Source organism: Podarcis raffonei, chromosome 12 (genome assembly GCF_027172205.1).
Source record: "Podarcis raffonei isolate rPodRaf1 chromosome 12, rPodRaf1.pri, whole genome shotgun sequence".
Lineage (NCBI taxonomy): Eukaryota > Metazoa > Chordata > Lepidosauria > Squamata > Lacertidae > Podarcis > Podarcis raffonei.
Window position 1 is genome coordinate 21,513,330 of NC_070613.1, and position 17,597 is coordinate 21,530,926.

The 17,597-nt window shown below is 46.5% G+C and overlaps 1 protein-coding gene across 1 annotated transcript in view; it reads right to left on the reverse strand.

Moving 5' to 3' along the window:
• The window catches only part of GPR158 (G protein-coupled receptor 158), a 115,442-nt gene extending 108,653 nt beyond the window's left edge, over nucleotides 1–6,789 (reverse strand). The window contains exon 1 of the mRNA XM_053409878.1: nucleotides 5,647–6,789. Coding sequence (XP_053265853.1) covers nucleotides 5,647–6,542 — 896 coding nt within the window. The 5' untranslated portion in view covers nucleotides 6,543–6,789. The remainder of the gene's footprint in view (nucleotides 1–5,646) is intronic.
• Between the last annotated feature and the right edge of the window lie 10,808 nt (nucleotides 6,790–17,597).

A 17,597-nucleotide genomic window follows, 5' to 3' on the forward strand; every position in this document is an offset into this window, starting at 1 on the left:
AGGAGATAATATTAGGCTGTGGATTGGAGAACTCCTAGTGCTTCTTGGCCTTCCTAGAACGTATGCGAGGCAGTAATTAAATAAAATTTATTTAGAAAACGATTTACAGTAGTACCTCGGGTTAAGAACTTAATTCGTTCTGGAGGTCCGTTCTTAACCTGAAACTGTTCTTAACCTGAGGTACCACTTTAGCTAGTGGGGCCTCCTGCTGCTGCCGTGCAATTTCTGTTCTCATCCTGAAGCAAAGTTCTTAACCTAAGGTACTATTTCTGGGTTAGTGGAGTCCGTAACCTGAAGCATCTGTAACCTGAAGCGTCTGTAACCCGAGGTACCACTGTATATTCCACTGTATCACAGAAAGCAGTTTAAAACAGAAAACAAAAAGCTATGCAACAAAAGCATACCAAGTTAAAAACGAAGACAAGTAAACCAAGGTGGAGGCGTTTAAAAGTTGGCACAGAAAACGCCTACTGAACCTCTATTGGGAGAGAGTTCCACAGGACTGGGCCTATGACACGCTATCTTTCAATAAAGCTGGATAAGGTGTTACCGTGTTTTCAGGCACAATCTAAAGGAACAGTCATAACAAATGGGGTATGAGATTTAGATACCAGAGTTCTAATTATGTTCCAAAGCATTATTTCTTATATTAGTGGCCTAAGCTGGGTACCAGGGACAGCTCAGACTAGCAGATGACAGACCATCAGTTTTTATGCCCCCAACGTTGTGCTAGCTGGAGAAGGCTAGTGCAAGGAGGAGAAAGACACGTAGTTGCAACTGAACCCACACCAGTAGCAAGATGCACCTGCCCCTGGCTAATTTTGAGCAGGACGTCATGGACCCTTCGATCCCAGCCTCAGCCTCAAGAAGCTGGGATCGAACAGTGCATGGTTGTTGCATCCTTCTCATGCTGCCCTCCCTGAGCTGCTTTGCAAAGGGTGGTGTCTGATCAGATCCCAACCTTGCAAAGTGCTGCAGGGCTGGCTCTGGGAGGGCAGCAGGAGCAACACCTCCCCCCCAAAAAAGCGATCTAGTCCATTACAAGGCCCAGGTTCATAGAAAGAAGAAGAGGAGTTTGGATTTGATATCCCACTTTATCACTACCTGAAAGAGTCTCAAAGCAGCTAACATTCTCCTTTCCCTTCCTCCCCCACAACAAACACTCTGTGAGGTGAGTGAGGCTGAGAGACTTCAGAGAAGTGTGACTGGCCCAAGTTCACCCAGCAGCTGCATGTGGAGGAGCGGAGACGCGAACACGGTTCCCCAGATTACGAGACTACCACTCTTAACCACGCTGGCTCTCATAGAAAATGCAGTCTATAACATGGTATGAAAATATTCAGCACAGATGTGATGTGATAAGGCGAACCTAAGAAGAGCCTTGCTGAATCAGACCAACGGCTTACTTAGTCCAGCATCCTCTTTTTCCACAACGGCAAACCGTATGCTTATGGAATATCCAAAAGTAGGGCATGAAGGCAACAACTTTCTCCTGGTGTTCCCCAGCAACTGGCATTCAGTGGCATGGTGTCTCTGATCCTAGAGGCAGCACATAGCTTCTATAGAGAGCCTTTTTCCTCCATGAATTTGTCTAATCCCTTTTTACAGCCATCTAAGTTAGTGGTTGTGAATGGAGGTGGAAAAGATCTATTGAATGCCAACTTTCCCATGAGGCAAAAACCGACTTAAACCTATGACTTGTTGGGATGTTCCATTCCACCTTAAGGAATAGGCATGATTGTTGTGTGTCACATGCCTGTTTACACTCCAGCACAGCTTGCTGGGAACTTCCCTTTGTGTATAGCTTTTGCTTATGCTGTTTGCTTTGGACACGAAGGAGATCAGACATGTTTCCTTTTGTCCTGATGTACGCTGAATAAACTGCTTGTAAATTTGCTCACAGCGCCTCTCCTGCTACTTCTGTTGCACAGCGTTCACCCTGCTGAGTAGCGTGCCCTAGCCTCTGAAGCTCAGGCCGCAGATTCATGCTGCACCAAGGACTGGAGTTTGCTTGGCACACCGGCCGGTAGGCTGGAGCCAGCTGAGGTCCTGCCAATTGCCCCCGTTTCATTGGCTGCATGCCAACATGACTATCCCTCCAATACACTTGAGTGGGATAAATGTAAGATGGGAAATAGCTACAGGACTTGACATCTTTCCGCAGGGCCTGCAAGACATAGCTGTTCCGCCTGGCCTTTGGTTTAGACTCAGTCTGACCCTTATGTTTCCCTCTCCTTATGGTTTTGATCTATGGGCTATTATTAAAATGAGGCTGAATTTTAAATTGCATTTTTAACCTGTATTTTAAATTGTTTTCCCCCCTATTATGTTTTTAATTGTAATTTTACTGGTGTTAGCCACCCTGAGCCCGGCTCTGGCCGGGGAGGGTGGGGTATAAATAAAAATTAATTTATTATTTATATTTACTGGCAGTAGGTACAAAAAGTGTCATGACACTATTGGAGCAACCTAACCTTTGGAGGTTTGTGGAAGATATATGTTAAATACGTGTGCAATGACCAGCATTAGTCTTTGTAGGTAGGAAAGTATAGTTTAACTGCTACCATGATGACCCCTACTGGACATTTTATGTGGTAAGTATCACCTGTAACCAAGACCTGGGCCCTTTTCTGTCCAGGGTTAGGCTGGATGGCATCTAATAATATCATTAAATTCTGCAACAGTGTCGCCCCATTGACCAGGAGCAATTTTCTTACAAGTTAGTTTTAACTTTAGATAATGAAACATGATGCTTCACAGCACAGAGAAAAGCTAACATGAACTGCAACAGTGCATGCTCCAAGCAGAGTATTCTTGTGTGAATAACAGTAGGACTTATTGGAAGAGATTTTAAAGAGCTGCAGCCAGTTTCTTGGAAACCTATTCCTTTGCTACCATTGAGACTGACCCAGTTGACTTCTGATTGTCTGGAAAAACTCAAGCGAACACCCCCTCCACACACCTCTCTCTCTCTCTCTCTCACACACACACACACACACACACACACATCACAAATCAGCTTTACAGCTGGGCTTATTTCCTTTCTAATCCAACTTGGAAGCTCTGAGGTTGGTCAAGTACTCTGGCAATCCCAGATTCCCACCAGCCAATTGCATAACCAGACAGGAACCTCAGTGGAATAAGCCAAGGGAGTCCCTAGTTTACTTGGGGAGTCAACCAAAAGGGCATTTAGTAGCTAGAGGGAGATGTGGGTTAACCCAGATTAGAAGGAGACAGACAAGGAGCAGCCTCAATGGACAAGGGGGAAAGGCTAGCACATTGTTTGAAGTGTTGGAACCGTACCCCCCCTAGAGAGTCCAATGGCCTGTCAGTGAAGTCAAAGATATAGTCACCAGTCTTATTTATTCATTTTCAAAAGGTCGCTTTACAAAAGGAATTCCACAACACTACTACCAAAGGCAGACAGAAAACCAAGGGTGGATTCCCAGGGTGGCTATGATACCGTACAACCAAAGCTTGCCAGCAGCACTTAATAAAAAAAATATAATTCTTAGGACATCCATCAGGAAGTGCTTGATTTTCTAATGTCCTGCTACATATTTTTTTTAAAATGACAATTCAGTCTAACAATGCACAGCAATTTGAAAAGTCCACCTTCAGCCTTTTTAAAAAAAAAATTGTATTTGTTTCAATAGTTCTCAGAGTAAAAATGCAGGAAACCATTGTTTGAATTGGCCTTGAGTTGCACTGTGTGTGTGTGTGTGTGTGTGTGTGTGTTAATGCTGCCAACAATAAATTATTTAAGCAAATCTTTCTCTGTTATGTTCTATGGGCTTACAAGCTTCTTCTCAAATCAGAAGTGGCAGAAAGCAGGAATCAATTAGTATACTGCCTCCCCCCAAAAAATCAACCCAGACACCTGCTTTGGTAACCAAAGGAAACTGCACACATTTTCTCAAAGTAACCGTTACTTGGCTCAACCAGACACTGTGCAACTGAAACACTCATCTAGCAGGAGAGCCTGAAAAGCACTGGACCAACAAGCAGACAGAAATGTGGATGAAAGAACAAGGAATGGACCCGAAACAGATGGAGAATCAGGGTTGCCAGATCCCAGCTCAAGCACAAACAAAAGGATAACACTTGTAGTCCAAATTCTCCCATTCATATACCAAGAGCAGCAAGTTACTTCCCATAGCTGAACTGTCTCAGCAGTCTGAGGCTTTGGAATATGTTGAATAGTACATTTTCCTGCAAAAAAATCTTGAGAACTGAAGTTTCTTTAAGGGTGCTTAGGAACTACAGCTCTCTGAAGGGTAAACTACCTGTGAAGGATCCCCAGGATTCTTTGGGGAGGGGGGATGTGCTTCTTCAAATGTATGATGTGCACACATTCCTCAGGCTGGAAAAAGTCTATCATTAGCACTGCTGTGTACATAAGGATAACTGTGCATGATCTGTAACTATTACAGCTGAATCCATCATTTGCTGCTCTGCCTCTGGTTCTATTGCTCTACTGCTATAATGTGGTAGGTACAAGAAACTATTTTTATTATGCACATACACACTAATGCTGAAAGAGATCTGCAACTGTTAAGACACACACACCCAGATTAAGTAAGGTGACAATAACTGGGAACGGGGGTGGGGTGGGCTATATTGTCCAATGGGTTGAAGTATTTAATAGGGTCCAATCCTGCAGAAGTTAGCCCCAAAGGAGGCTGAAATTCCAAACACACCTAATAGATGCATCTGCCACTCAACACAGCAGGGCTGGCTTTCGAATAAACCTGTGCAGGTTTGCACTGTCTGCCCCATTGAAACCAGTCATGTAAACTAGTTCAGATTAATTTTAAAAACCCATTGCTTTTGATCATAGTTAGGCATAACTTACTTTAGCTGGAACAAAGTCACGGTGTTCTGTTGATCCTAGCAACAGTACCAAACTACCAACTTTGCAGTCTCACTGGAGCTGGAAGTTTTCACAAGGGGCCTTTCCATCTCATCAGGAATGTGATTCCCTCTCCACCCCCCCACCCCCCCACCCACACTTTAGCTCTCAAGTCAAATGGCTAAAGGAAACCTTTTCACAGAATTCTGCCTCCTTTTAGATGAGGCATGCTAATCTCAACCCAGATGGTTTTGAAAAAGAAAAAACCCTTATGGGTTTCCTTCTAGCAGCTGCTGCTTTATATTAAGGTACTGGTGCTATGAAATTGGAAATAAGGGTGCCTGAACACAGAGGGACTTACTTCTGAATAAATACACATAGGACTGGGCTGCAAACAGATGTTCCTACGGCCCTACTCATGCTACAAATATCTTTATCTCTTTTAAATAGAAATAAAACATCTCTAACTTTCCTACCAGGTTGGAGAACAGCATTCCAGTTTTATAGGATGCAAAACAAAACAAAAAGCTGCAATCTCATGCAAGCTTACATGGGAGGAAACTCCACTGAATTCAGTGTGGAGACTAACTTCTCAGACTGTGCTGAAGTTAAAGGGCTTAACTAATATTATTTGGGAAGTCTGTGCAAGGAGCTAGAGGGATTCCAATGTTCTATGCAAGTATATTCTCGCTCGCCACTCACAAAGCTTTGGCTTCTTAAAAGCAAAGAATCCCTTGTTCACATTTTGCTACAAAAAAAGAACCAAGAGACTCATCAAACTTCAGGTCTCCTACCTGAATTCAGGAAGGAGGTTCGGCTGAAGCCCATAAAAAGCTGCAGAGAGGGTGACCAGCCAGGCCGGCTTGTAATTCCCATTCTCACACTCCAGGTAAGGGGAGGACCACTTGATGTGGCTCCTCTCGGAGGCCACCGGGTGCCCATCCCTCCTCTTCAGGCTGCCCTCCAAAGCCTTGGCACCGGGAGCACTCAAGCCCTTGCGGTGCTGGTGGGGCCTCCCCTTGCGCTTCCAGGCGTGGAACCACTCGGTCTCACTGGAGGCGTTGGCCAGGTGGTGAGCCCCGGAAGACAAGTCCTGCAGGAGGATGTGGCTGTCCTGCCGGATGGCCTGGAGGAAGACCTGCGGGGCGGAGGACCAGGGCTCCAGGTTGAAGGTGATGGCCGCCCGGGAGATGTTGGGGTCCCCTTCCAGCAGGCTCTTGATGAGGATCTGGTACCACTCCAGGTCCTCCTGCAAGTTCTGCTCGCGGCTCCGGTTGCTCTGCAGGATGGTGTTGAGGAAGTTGGTGGCGTGCAGGAGCGTGTCGAGGGCGCCGTGCAGCGACGGGGGCGAGGCGGCCAGGCGGGACTTCCCGGCCCAGGGGGGAGCCAGCTCGTACCTCCCGGAGCAGTTGGCGTGCCTCAGCTCCCGAGGGTCGCCCGTGTGGAGGAACGAGGCCACCTCGGCGGGCACCTCCGGGGGCAGCCTCTGGTCCAAGACGGGGCTCTTCTCCGGGGAACCGCTCCAGGGAGGAGCCGCCGCCGCCGCCGCCGCGCTCTTGGGGTAAACCGCCTGCTTCTCTCTGGCCGCTTTCCCTTTGCCAGGCGCCGCCTGCCCCGGGCTGCCCTCGGCGGCCGAGCCCAGGTGAGCCGAGAGCAGGAGCGCGAGGAGGAGACGCCAAGGCAGCCCCATGTCCTCCGAGTGCGGGGTGGGATGCTGTGGAGAACCCGAGTCACCTGTAGCGACGCCGCTCCTCGCCCGGGAATGGCGCAGGCTGCCCGCCTCTCGCCCAGGTTGCCTCCCTCCCGGCTCCGGGGAGATGCTATAGTTAGCCTGCTTACGTCTGCCTTCTTCCCCCGTCCGCCGCTGGCAGCGCTGGCAGGCAGGGCGGGATCCGGGCAGCGCTGCCTACGAGGCGGCGTCCTCCTCCTCCAGGTGCGGCCGCCGCGGCGCCTCCATCGCGCGCTCGGTCCGCGCGGCTGCCATCCCCGCCCGAGGCGCCCGGCGAGCGGGAGGCGGGGCGAGGGAGAGACGCGCAGCAGGGAGGGGCCGGGAGATGCTTCCCCTCCGGCAGGCGCCCGCCGACTGGGGCGCTCGGCTTCCCCGGCTCCGCAGCAGCAGCAGCAGCAGCCCCGCCTGCCTGCCTGAAGGAGGCGGCTGCGCTCTCCCGACCGCTGCGCCCACGGCCAGCCCCCTTTGGGATGCGGCCCTGCTCATAGGTGCGCTCAGGACGCCTTCGCAGCTCCGGGTGGCCGCGTCGCGCGTCAATCACCAGGTTGCCGGGCGGTGGGCAGGGCGCCGGAGGGGAGGTTGGGGGGGGTGCAGAGCGCGGGCGCTCCCCGGGAGAGGCGGGCCCGCCGGGCGCCTGCAGAGGCCGCCTTTGCAGGGACCCTCCGCCGCCTCCTCGGGTCGGGCCCAGCGGCGGGGAGGGAGGCAGCCCAGATCGGCAGGGATGCATTGCTTATCCTTGCACTTGTTTAAAGGTGGTAAGAGAGGCCTGGAGGGCAGGGCTGGGTGTGAATGCCTGCCCCGAAAGGAGATTAGGTTCGGTATCTTTATATATACTGTATATATATTTAATGGTATTAATGAATGGATTAATAACGGAACTAGGCGGAGATGATCGGAGATCAGGGAAATGGAGACACCTACTGGCTGAAGTTTTTAAAACTTCTCTCGGAAAGATATTAAAAGCTGAGCGGGAGGCGGGAAGACAGGAATAGCAGATGAGCAAATGTGTTCAGCGCCAGGGAAGAACCCTAGGTTTTCCTGGCTTTTCGTTGGGATGCATGGAAATGTGGGTGTGTTTGTGTGTAAGTACATGGGAGATTTCCACATCACAGTGGAAATATCCCTGGGCGAGCAGCAGATTCAGTGGAAATCCACAAAGCTTCACAAGGTTTGAAGCAAATTTGCAGTCTTTTTGTTAAACTCTAAAGCCCATAGCAATTATATCTATCTATCTATCTATCTATCTACATCTCTTCATAGAATAAATATTTGATGTCTCCTGTAATGATTGTGGTTATTCATTATAATCATTATTATGTGTTTTGGCCTTGATCCAAGGTGCAGTTATGCATATTTTTATGTCCCATTGTTGATGATGGAAATAAAACAACCAAACAGTGTTCAGTTATAGCCTTTGTTTGATAACATGTGTGTGATGCTATGTAGATCATAGGAGGGCAGTGATCTTGGTCTGGCTCATTGAGACCAATACACATTTTTCCATGGATGGCACTTAGAAAAAAATGGACTAGCATTTGTTTAATTGGCTGGTAAATATAACTGTGCTGATAGTGCAGTATAAGCCAAAGAGTCATAACGTGGCTAAGCGACAGTGAGTGTGGATGAAATTCCTTGCCACTTCTACAGTCACCGTCTCTGTCTTGAAGGCTGATCTGCTCTCTAATGTCGCAATGCCTCTTGGCTGTGCAGATTCTTAATGGGCCTTCTGCTGCTATTGGCTTACTTGCTCTGACATCATAAAGTGACTTGCCAGTCATGACTAGAGAGAACTAAAAGCGCTTCCAGACTGTCTCCATTTTCAGGTGGGATTCCATCACACACAAGTAAACTCAGGTTACAAATTCAGGTTAATGGGGGAGAATTTGCACAACCAACTCGCTTCCCTCAAAAGATCAGACTTTTTGTGATAAGGAAAGTGTCCAGAAAATGCACTGAAACATTTGTGATAACACTTGCTTTGACTCACTGTTGTCTAACCTCTCCACAATTAAATTGGAATGAATGCTTAGGAAACAGGTTTTCTGGAAGCAACCTTGAGTGCTCAGGCAAGCTTTCCAGATATTTCCCTGAACCAAGTCCCTGAGTAACCCACATGAAACTGAACCCAATTTACCATGTCACTACTCGGTGTTCTTTAGAAAAAGCAGCTTATTTCCATGCAAACATTGGACTTATTCCATATGCAGCCTGCAGAGAGCAAAAATGGAAGGACACTGCCGTAATTGCTTACCATCTAAATTAGCATCTTCTACTTCTTCCATAATGGCATCTTACTGATACATCATCAGTGTCAAAATAATCGTTAACTCTATACTGGGGAATAGCAACAAATGATACTTCCATGAAGGGGGAAAAGAAAACCCAGCAATGTAACATTTTTGGTACTCTCTATTTGCGATGCTTTCCTGCAAAGCACAGGAACATTTCCAGTTATCCTCTCCACTGCTAGATCAGACTAAAGGCTCTTCTGGTCCAGCATCATATTCTCATAGTGGTGAAACAGGTGCCTCTGGGAAGTCCGCAAGCAGAACATGAGCACACCAACACTGAAAATTCAATTTATTGTCCTTCCTATGAAATTCTCAAAATCAGAAATTCTTGTGAATTGGATGCTGGTGTCAACAAAAGTGAAAGCGAATGAGTTTGTTTAGCTACTCAATAGGAGTAGCAAAATGTACAAATTCACCAATATTTATACTAGATGCTCCCCATTTGCACCCATTGTGGCAACTTGCTGTGGTGAGTTCTACAGTTTAACTCTGCACTGTGGGGTGGTGTCTTTCCTTTTGTCTGAGCCGGATTCCGCCCCCCCCCCCATTTTTCTGCTTCAAGGGATGAACAAAATCTATCCATCAAGCACCAAGCCTCTTGGGCTTGCTGAACGTAAGGTTGGCAGTTCAAATCCATGTGATGGGGTGAGCTCCCAGTGCTCTGTCCCAGCTTCTGCCAACCTAGCAGTTCGAAAGCATGCCAGTGCAAGTAGATAAATAGGTACCGCTGCAGTGGGAAGGTAAACAGCATTTCTGTGTTCTCTGGCTTCCGTTGCGCCAGAAGCTGTTTAGTCATGCTGGCCACATGACCTTGAAAGCTGTCTGTGGCCAAAGGCCAGCTCCCTCGGCCTGAAAGTAAGATGAGCACCACAACCCCATAGTCAAATTCAACTGGACTTAACCATCCAGAAGTCCTTTACCTTTACCTTTTTACCTTTACCATCATCACAAAGGGAACATCCACCTAAAGCAAGAAACCAGACAAAAATAGTCATGACGCTAACTGATGTGTTAATTTCTTTTTTTTTCATAAATTTTTATTAATTTTCCAACATAAATTAAAACACAATACAACTGACAATACATAGACAAACAAACATATAAACACGTATAATTTCATAACCTCTTTTTCTTAAACCTTATTTCAACGACTTCCCCATACCTCCCTTTTCTGCATCCCTATTTTAAACTTTTTCAGCAACCCCTAGTTTCAATTACTTATAATTCATTTTCTTTAATCCTTTTTCTCTTACCCAATTATTTATCACTGCAATTCTGTTTTACATTACCCATGACATTTTAGCACTCATTAATTTTACAACAGTTCTTAAGATAAACTTTAAATTTCTTCCAATCTTCTTCCACCGTCTCTCTTCCTTGGTCACGGATTCTGCCAGTCATCTCAGCCAGTCCCATATAGTCTGCCACTCTTCCCTGATGTGTTAATTTCTTCTACTGAACTAGGTGACTCAAACAATTGGTCAACACTAATCTTTCACTGATTCTTTAACATTCGCTATCATCCCAAATGAGATGTTTTTCATTCCCAACCTAAGATGACTGAAAGGACAACAGCGGCAGCTATGGGCTCCAGCACATTTCATTTTTATTAAGCAGTAAAGAACGAAAGAACTTCCGGGGGGGGGAGGGAAGGATCAACTTAAGGGAATAATATTTCCCCTCTGTAATAGAACACATAGCAAATAAGGTTTTCAAAGGCACGCATGCACCAAGGACAAAGAAGAGAGGATCAAGCTCTGCTATTACGTAACTGCCATTCATCATCAGGACTTCTATGAAAGATGAATGCTTACCTTCACAAGACAGTCAGCACATGCTAGTGGACCAGAAAATAGCAGATGCTAGACATTGCTTAATGCAGTAAAAGATAGAAAATCGGCTGGTGGTTAAGCAAGTTGGAGGCAGTAATGTTTCTGAATACCAGTTGCTAGAAACCACAGAAGGGGAGAGTACTTGTGGGTTCCTGCTTGTGGGTTTTCCACAGGCATCTGGCTGGCTGCTGTGAGAACAGGATGAAGAACTACATGGGCCATTGGCCTGACCCAGCAGGGTCTTCTTATCTCCTTATGTCTGCATCTGGCTTCACCACCAGCCAATGTTTTGTTCCTGCCCCCTCCCCTTGCTTTAAGAGCTCAGGATGACCTGAAAATGCGTGTGCTATTTTGTAGCATTTGGGTTGTAGAGAAAAGCAAAGGTGGAGGCTCCATCTTGTTTTTAGGAACACAGAGGTGCACCTCTGTGAAGGAGCCCAAATAGCATGTTGGGTGGGCCTGCGACAAATGCTTAACTGCTGTGCTATGTGAACTGACAAACGGTGCTTATTTATGCCTCTTCCCCGGCCACCCTCAGAAAATAAGGAACTAAGGGCCCTGAGCTCAAGTAACACTGGGAGCCCAGAGGTCTTCTGGTTGGGAAAGACTAGTAATAGCTCCGTTGGTAGAGCATGAGGCTCTTAATCTCAGGGGCAGGGTCCGAGCCTCATGTTGGGTGAAAGGTCCCTGCATTACAGGGGGTTGGACTGGATAGCCCTCATGGTCCCTTCCAAATCTGCAATTCTCTTATCACTTTCCTTGTGAAGACCGAAGAGCTGCTTGAGTGCTTAGCAAACCCACTGAAATTACAAACAAGTAGATTGCTTTTGAATTATGATGCTTTTGAATTCTGGTGCTGGAGGAGACTCTTGAGAGTCCCATGGATTGCAAGAAGAACAAACCTATCCATTCTTAAGGAAATCAGCCCTGAGTGCTCACTGGAAGGACAGATCCTGAAGCTGAGGCTCCAATACTTTGGTAACCTCATGAGAAGAGAAGAGAAGACTCCCTGGAAAAGACCCTGATGTTGGGAAAGATGGAGGGCACAAGGAGAAGGGGACGACAGAGGGTGAGATGGCTGGGCAGTGTCCTTGAAGCTACCAGCATGAGTTTGCCAAAACTGTGGGAGGCAGTGGAAAACAGGAGTGCCTGGCGTGCTCTGGTCCATGGGGTCACGAAAAGTCGGACACGACTAAATGACTAAACAACAGATTCGCCCTTCTTGTTTGAAATCGCTCCTAGAAGAGGATGTTTGCCGGCCACACTAGCAGTTGGGATCTTGTTGATGCTTCCAGTTTGTTGATGCCAAAGAGACCAGAAGCAGCGACCGGAGCCTCTTTGCGCCACCTGCTGGTTGGTATACAAATTTGTTGCTGGCTGGCTAGCAGCCGTCGGCTGAAGTCTTTGCCAAAGATGTGCAGACATGTGGTATTTTCCCTGTTGAATATGTTTTGGTGGGATATCTCAATATGCTTTTGTTGGATGGGGGTATTTTGTCAGCAGTTGTTTGTTTTGCAGGGATGTTTCGCCTGCCTTTTTGTGGTTCTCTTGGAAGGGCTGTCTGTCCCAGATGTTGTTTCAGAGATGGGTTTCTGCAGCACCCATAAGTAGCTGCTCCCTCTTCCTACTGACACTGAAAGCATTGGATTCAATTTCCACCCCTCATTATAGCCCATCCTGCATTCAAACACTAGACTAGGATGCATCCGCACAGTGCAAAAAAACAGCAGATGGACAGACTGACTGACTGTACACAGAGGGGAAGAGATGTGTTGCTTAGGTTGCCGGTTTCAAAACCCTCGTGAAATATGCTTCCAGAAAAAAACATGCTGTTGATGATCTGAAAAAGTTGCAGATGTGAAACTCAAGAAATGAAGTTACAAAGAACAGAAGGGGAGTGGAGAAGATGACAGTGCACTTATTTAAGGCAATTAAACTTAATTGAGGGAGAAATGGCCATTTCAAAATACCTTTTTATTTTTATTTTTTTCCCCAAGCGCAGTTTTATTTTGAGCGACTAAGAAGTGGGGTGGGGCAGGGGGGAAATAGCAACTGTCTCTAGATAACAGCATCTGCCTTCCTATATCCAGCCCATTTTAACTACCTGGTAAGTAACAGAAGCTAATGATTATACACCTTGAAGACGCCAGTGATGCTTTTCTGCCAGATGCACCAAATTAAACTGTTTCTCTGAGATGTTGTGCTTTGGATTTGTCTCTTCCCTGTCACCGTTCTCTCCTTTTCTAACAGCAGCTAAATTTGTGAACTGCTAATTAAAGAAAGGGGCCTTCTCTCTCTCTCTCTCTCTCTCTCTCTCTCTCTCTCTCTCTCCACACACACACACACACACGAGTTGAAAGGAAGCAGTATCGAAGAACTCTCTCGCTGCAGCTCATAAAGGGAAGAAGCAAAAATGTGGAGACACTCAGAGCAAGAGAGAGAGAAAGAGCAAGGAATTCTGTTTCACAACATTCCCCCAGAACGGAAGCCATATGAGGGCCAGGAAATGTGTCAGAAGTCAGCACTGCAGAACCTGAGCTCGTGTGATCAAGGCAGATCCTTCTGAGGACGGGTGACCAAAATATACAAATGAATTCACATCTTTCCTTTTCATTAAAATAGCAATAAAAGTAACTGAGCATTCAGGTGCCACCCTTCGTAGCCTTTTCAGCATGCAAGCATGTATCCAACTAAGCCCTCCTCGGAGTAGACCACCTGGCATGAATGCAGCTAAGTTAGTCATGTTCATTAATTTCAGTGGGTCCTCGCTGAGTCTGCCATTGGATACAACCTAAACTGCTTTACTGTCAGATCTGCACAGAAGTCCTAGGAAGCAAGATTGTGAGCATCCCTTAGAGCTGGAGCTGCTGCATAATAGAGCTCCCCATGCAGTCTGTTAGAGAGCGAAATTCTCCTATACACACACACACACACACACACACACACACGGCAGTCTTCTCCACCGAATGGCAGAGGCATCCCAAACAACCCAGAGAGCCAGCGAGGTGTAGCGTATAGAGTGCTGGACCTGGAAGGTGGAGGTTCAAATCCCCACTCAGTCATAAAGCTCACTGGCTGGCCTAGTCATGTTCTCTCAGCCTAACCTACCTCGCAGGGTTGTTGCAGTGATAAAACGGGGATGGGAGAGAACTAGGTAAAGACAGTCCTGTGTAAATCCACCACTAATGCATTATGGTTATGTCAATGACATGTTGCAGAATACTCTCCACCCACCCACCCAAAAAAGAACCCCCTGCCACCAGTCCTGGGAACTGCCATTTACCCCTCACAGAGCTACAATTCCCAAACTTGGATTCTTTTGAAGAAGCCATGTGCTTTAAATGTACATGGGTGACAAAACGATCCTGTTTGATTTATTCAAACCAATAAAATGAAACTTCTGAAACCAGAACAAACAGAGATCACAGATTATATTCAGTGATTTCACACTATCATTAATCCGTTCCTTCACTGCAAAAAGATAACAGGGATTCTGCGTGGCTTCTTCCTACAGCATGGCAATGTACTGGAATAGTCCATTATGGTTACCAAATTTTGTTCCAGGACTTCAGGCATAAAATTCTAAGAGGCCTCCAGTGACTCTCCCAAACACATAGCTCCCTGTCCATAGGCCGCACAGCTCTGCAGCAGTACTACAAGAGCTAAGCCATAAGTAACCTCGCCCCTCTGTGATTTCAGAGCAAAATAATCCAATGGCAGGAGGGGAAGTAAGGTAGGCAAAGAAGTGAAGGAGACTGCAAAGATCAAAGAGAGAAGAGCAGGACCGTCTAGAAGGGTTTGGCTGCTCCAAGCTCCAAGCTGGTGTGTTATATTGCGAGCATGTTCTGCAACATGTTATTGACATACTAATGGGGCATTCATGATAGATATATTCTGCTTTAGTTTGTTCTGCAGTGCTTCCCCACTGCTACTACATCATTGCTCTCTAGAGGGGCTACCATGCAACAGGCTAAAAATATACTAGAACATTTGTCATATAAAAGGTCACCGTGTCTCTGCGCTGACTGGAAATGAAGATGAATGGCTGCCCCAAATTTTTGCAGGTGCAAAGGGCATTGCAAGCAGGATCATACTTAAATGCCCCAACAGCATCATGAGCACAAATCATCACAAAAATGCAATAAGAAGGATGTCTGGAGGGGCCCAAACAGCCCATCAAAGGAATCGTCTTTTGGCATACCTTCAGCATATTAGAATTTAATATTTTTGTGCATTTTTTTTCTTACTTGCAACATTTAAAAAAAAAAAACTCAGCTGCTTCTCAGCCTTATTGCCATTTTCCACCAGGATAAATTTCCACTTCAGATGGAGATTATTACTTCATAAAAGAGGCTGCCAAGTTTAATTTTCATAATCATCGCATTATTTTATTAACTGCTAGGAGGGTTATTTGCTCTTCATAGGAAGCTAAGGAAAGAAAAATTGCCTTCTCTCTCCCTTCTCCCTCTTGAATATGTACCTAAAGAGGTGTTACTCTCATAACAACTAACTGTCAAGAAAATGATATCAGGTTCTTCAGTTAAAAGCATACCTGGTTCAGCAGCAGAGCACATTTTGTATACCTATTTTCCCCTGGTTTATTCCTGGATCCATTTCTCCTATTGGCAACTTTTCCCCTCTTGAATATCACACACTCTGATAACATAATGAAAATGCTTGTTCCCCATACCTTATCCATGGGTGTAGCCAGGATTTATGTTAGGGTGGCAGGACTCTTGGGGGGGCAGAACCGAGCTATCTGTGATGCAATTGGTCAGTTAGTTAAGTATTCTTCTTTATTTACTAGATGTGGGGGGGGGCAGCTTCCCCCTGCACGCCCCTGGCTACACCCATGCCTTATCTAAACCCTGCTTTAGATTATCAGGAACAAGGTGCAGTGAGCCTTGGGCCTACATGCTCCCTTTCCTCTGTGATGCACCTGAGGAGAGTGGAGGCCCCTGCATTTGCATTCCAGCAAACCACAGTTCTGCATTACTGATGAACTCAGGACACTGCGGTTTGTTCTAACCAAAGTCTTTGAACAAACTGCAGTTCAGTCAACAATTGCAGCCTTCCCCCATTATTCTCCGCCCCCTTTATGGTGACACCTATGGCAGCTCTTTTCAGTGCCAACAGCAACTTTCAACATCAGTGGAACTGTTAGGGGAAGATTGGCGAAGAAGACTGGAGTTGCCTGCTCAACTGAGTGAGCAGGAAGTCCCGCCTCCCAAGGCAGGCACTGTCTTACGTACTTCAACAGCCCTGGAGGAAGAGCACACAGGAATGGAGAATCGGGATCTCCATTGTTAGGAGAGTAGCCAGGCCACTACTCTGTGCCCATACACCCCACTGTCCCCTGACATAAGTGGTCCTCATTCCTCCATCTCTGGGCCAATTTGAGTGGCTGGCAGGAAACTGGGAACAAGTTGGGTGGCAAGGAAAGGGTGTGGTGAATCACAAGCTACGCAAGCCTCGCGTGCCGCATGGAATCAGCAATAGCTTCCTATGTAGGGGGATTTTCTGCAATCATTCCACTTCCAATTTGGCTAGGTCACCATGGCTACAATGCACTCTGAGAGTTAAGGTACAAAATCACAACATTACGAAAATTCAGAGGGGAGGGAGGGTTCATACATACTCACTTAACTGGGCTACAACTGGGGTACGACAACTTTTTTTCCTGGAAAAGCAACTTGTCCTTTAACGCCTGCCTATCAGGCAGAAATTCAGCAGGCGAAGTTTTCCTCATCATGTTGGCAAAAGGTTCAGCATCTGAATTTCTTCATATCTTAAGCTTCTGTGAAAAGGATGCCTGCCAGAAGGCAGAAGTGGAAAGATTCCTCCCAAGCAGATTATATTAATAACATGGAGGATCAGAATAGCAAAACTGGATTTCCCACACAGCGTCCCATATCATTCTTACACCCTTTCATTACTTTCTGTCATTAATTACACCACCGTAATCAAAGTAATATCAAGCAGCCAATTGGAAGAAGAAGTAGATGAGCTCAATTTCATACTCTGGGCTCACATTCTCTTTCCTCCATTTATCTTCATTAGCAGCAGCAGCATCTCACTGGAGTTTTCAGAAATGAAAGATTATGCATTTTTAAAAGGGGGGGGGTTAAAATTTTCTCTCTAGGAAGGGAAGAAAGAAAATAGGAGAATTACATAGCAGTCACAGAGAATAATGCCCAGGGTGTGACAAGATCAGGTTTGTGAATAGATAAAGGTAAAGGACCCCTGGATGGTTAAGTCCAGTCAAAGGTGTCTATGGGGTTGTGGCACTCATCTCGCTTTCAGGCCAAGGGAGATGGCATTTCTACACAGACAGCTTTCCAGATCATGTGGCCAGCATGACTAAACAACTTCTGGCACAACGGAACACCGTGACAGAAACCAGAGCGCACAGAAACGCCATTTACTTTCCTGCCACAGCAGTACCTATTTATCTACTTGCACTTTGACGTGCTTTCGAACTGCTAGGTTGGCAGGAGCTGGGGCAGAGCAACAGGAGCTCACCCCGTCGCGGGGATTCGAATCACCGACCTTCTGATTGGGAAGCCCAAGAGGCTCAGTGGTTTAGACCACAGTGCCACGTGCATCCCTAGGTTTTCGAATATCAGCAACAGGGCTACCCTTTCCTGGGTTCTATGAAAAGTGGAATTGCTGTTAAACCAGTTTGCAGATGCACCCTCTTTCCTAGCCTCATCTTGACATAGTCATGTCATACTGTTCAGACATTGCTAGACTACAGCTCCCAACACCCTTGATGGGAGCTGCTGGAAGTCCCAACACATCAGGAAGACCAGAGATACTCACCTGGCTACCCTACGTAGCCATGCTAGCTAACTTAGCTAGCATGTTCATTATAAGGCCAAAAAGATCCCACC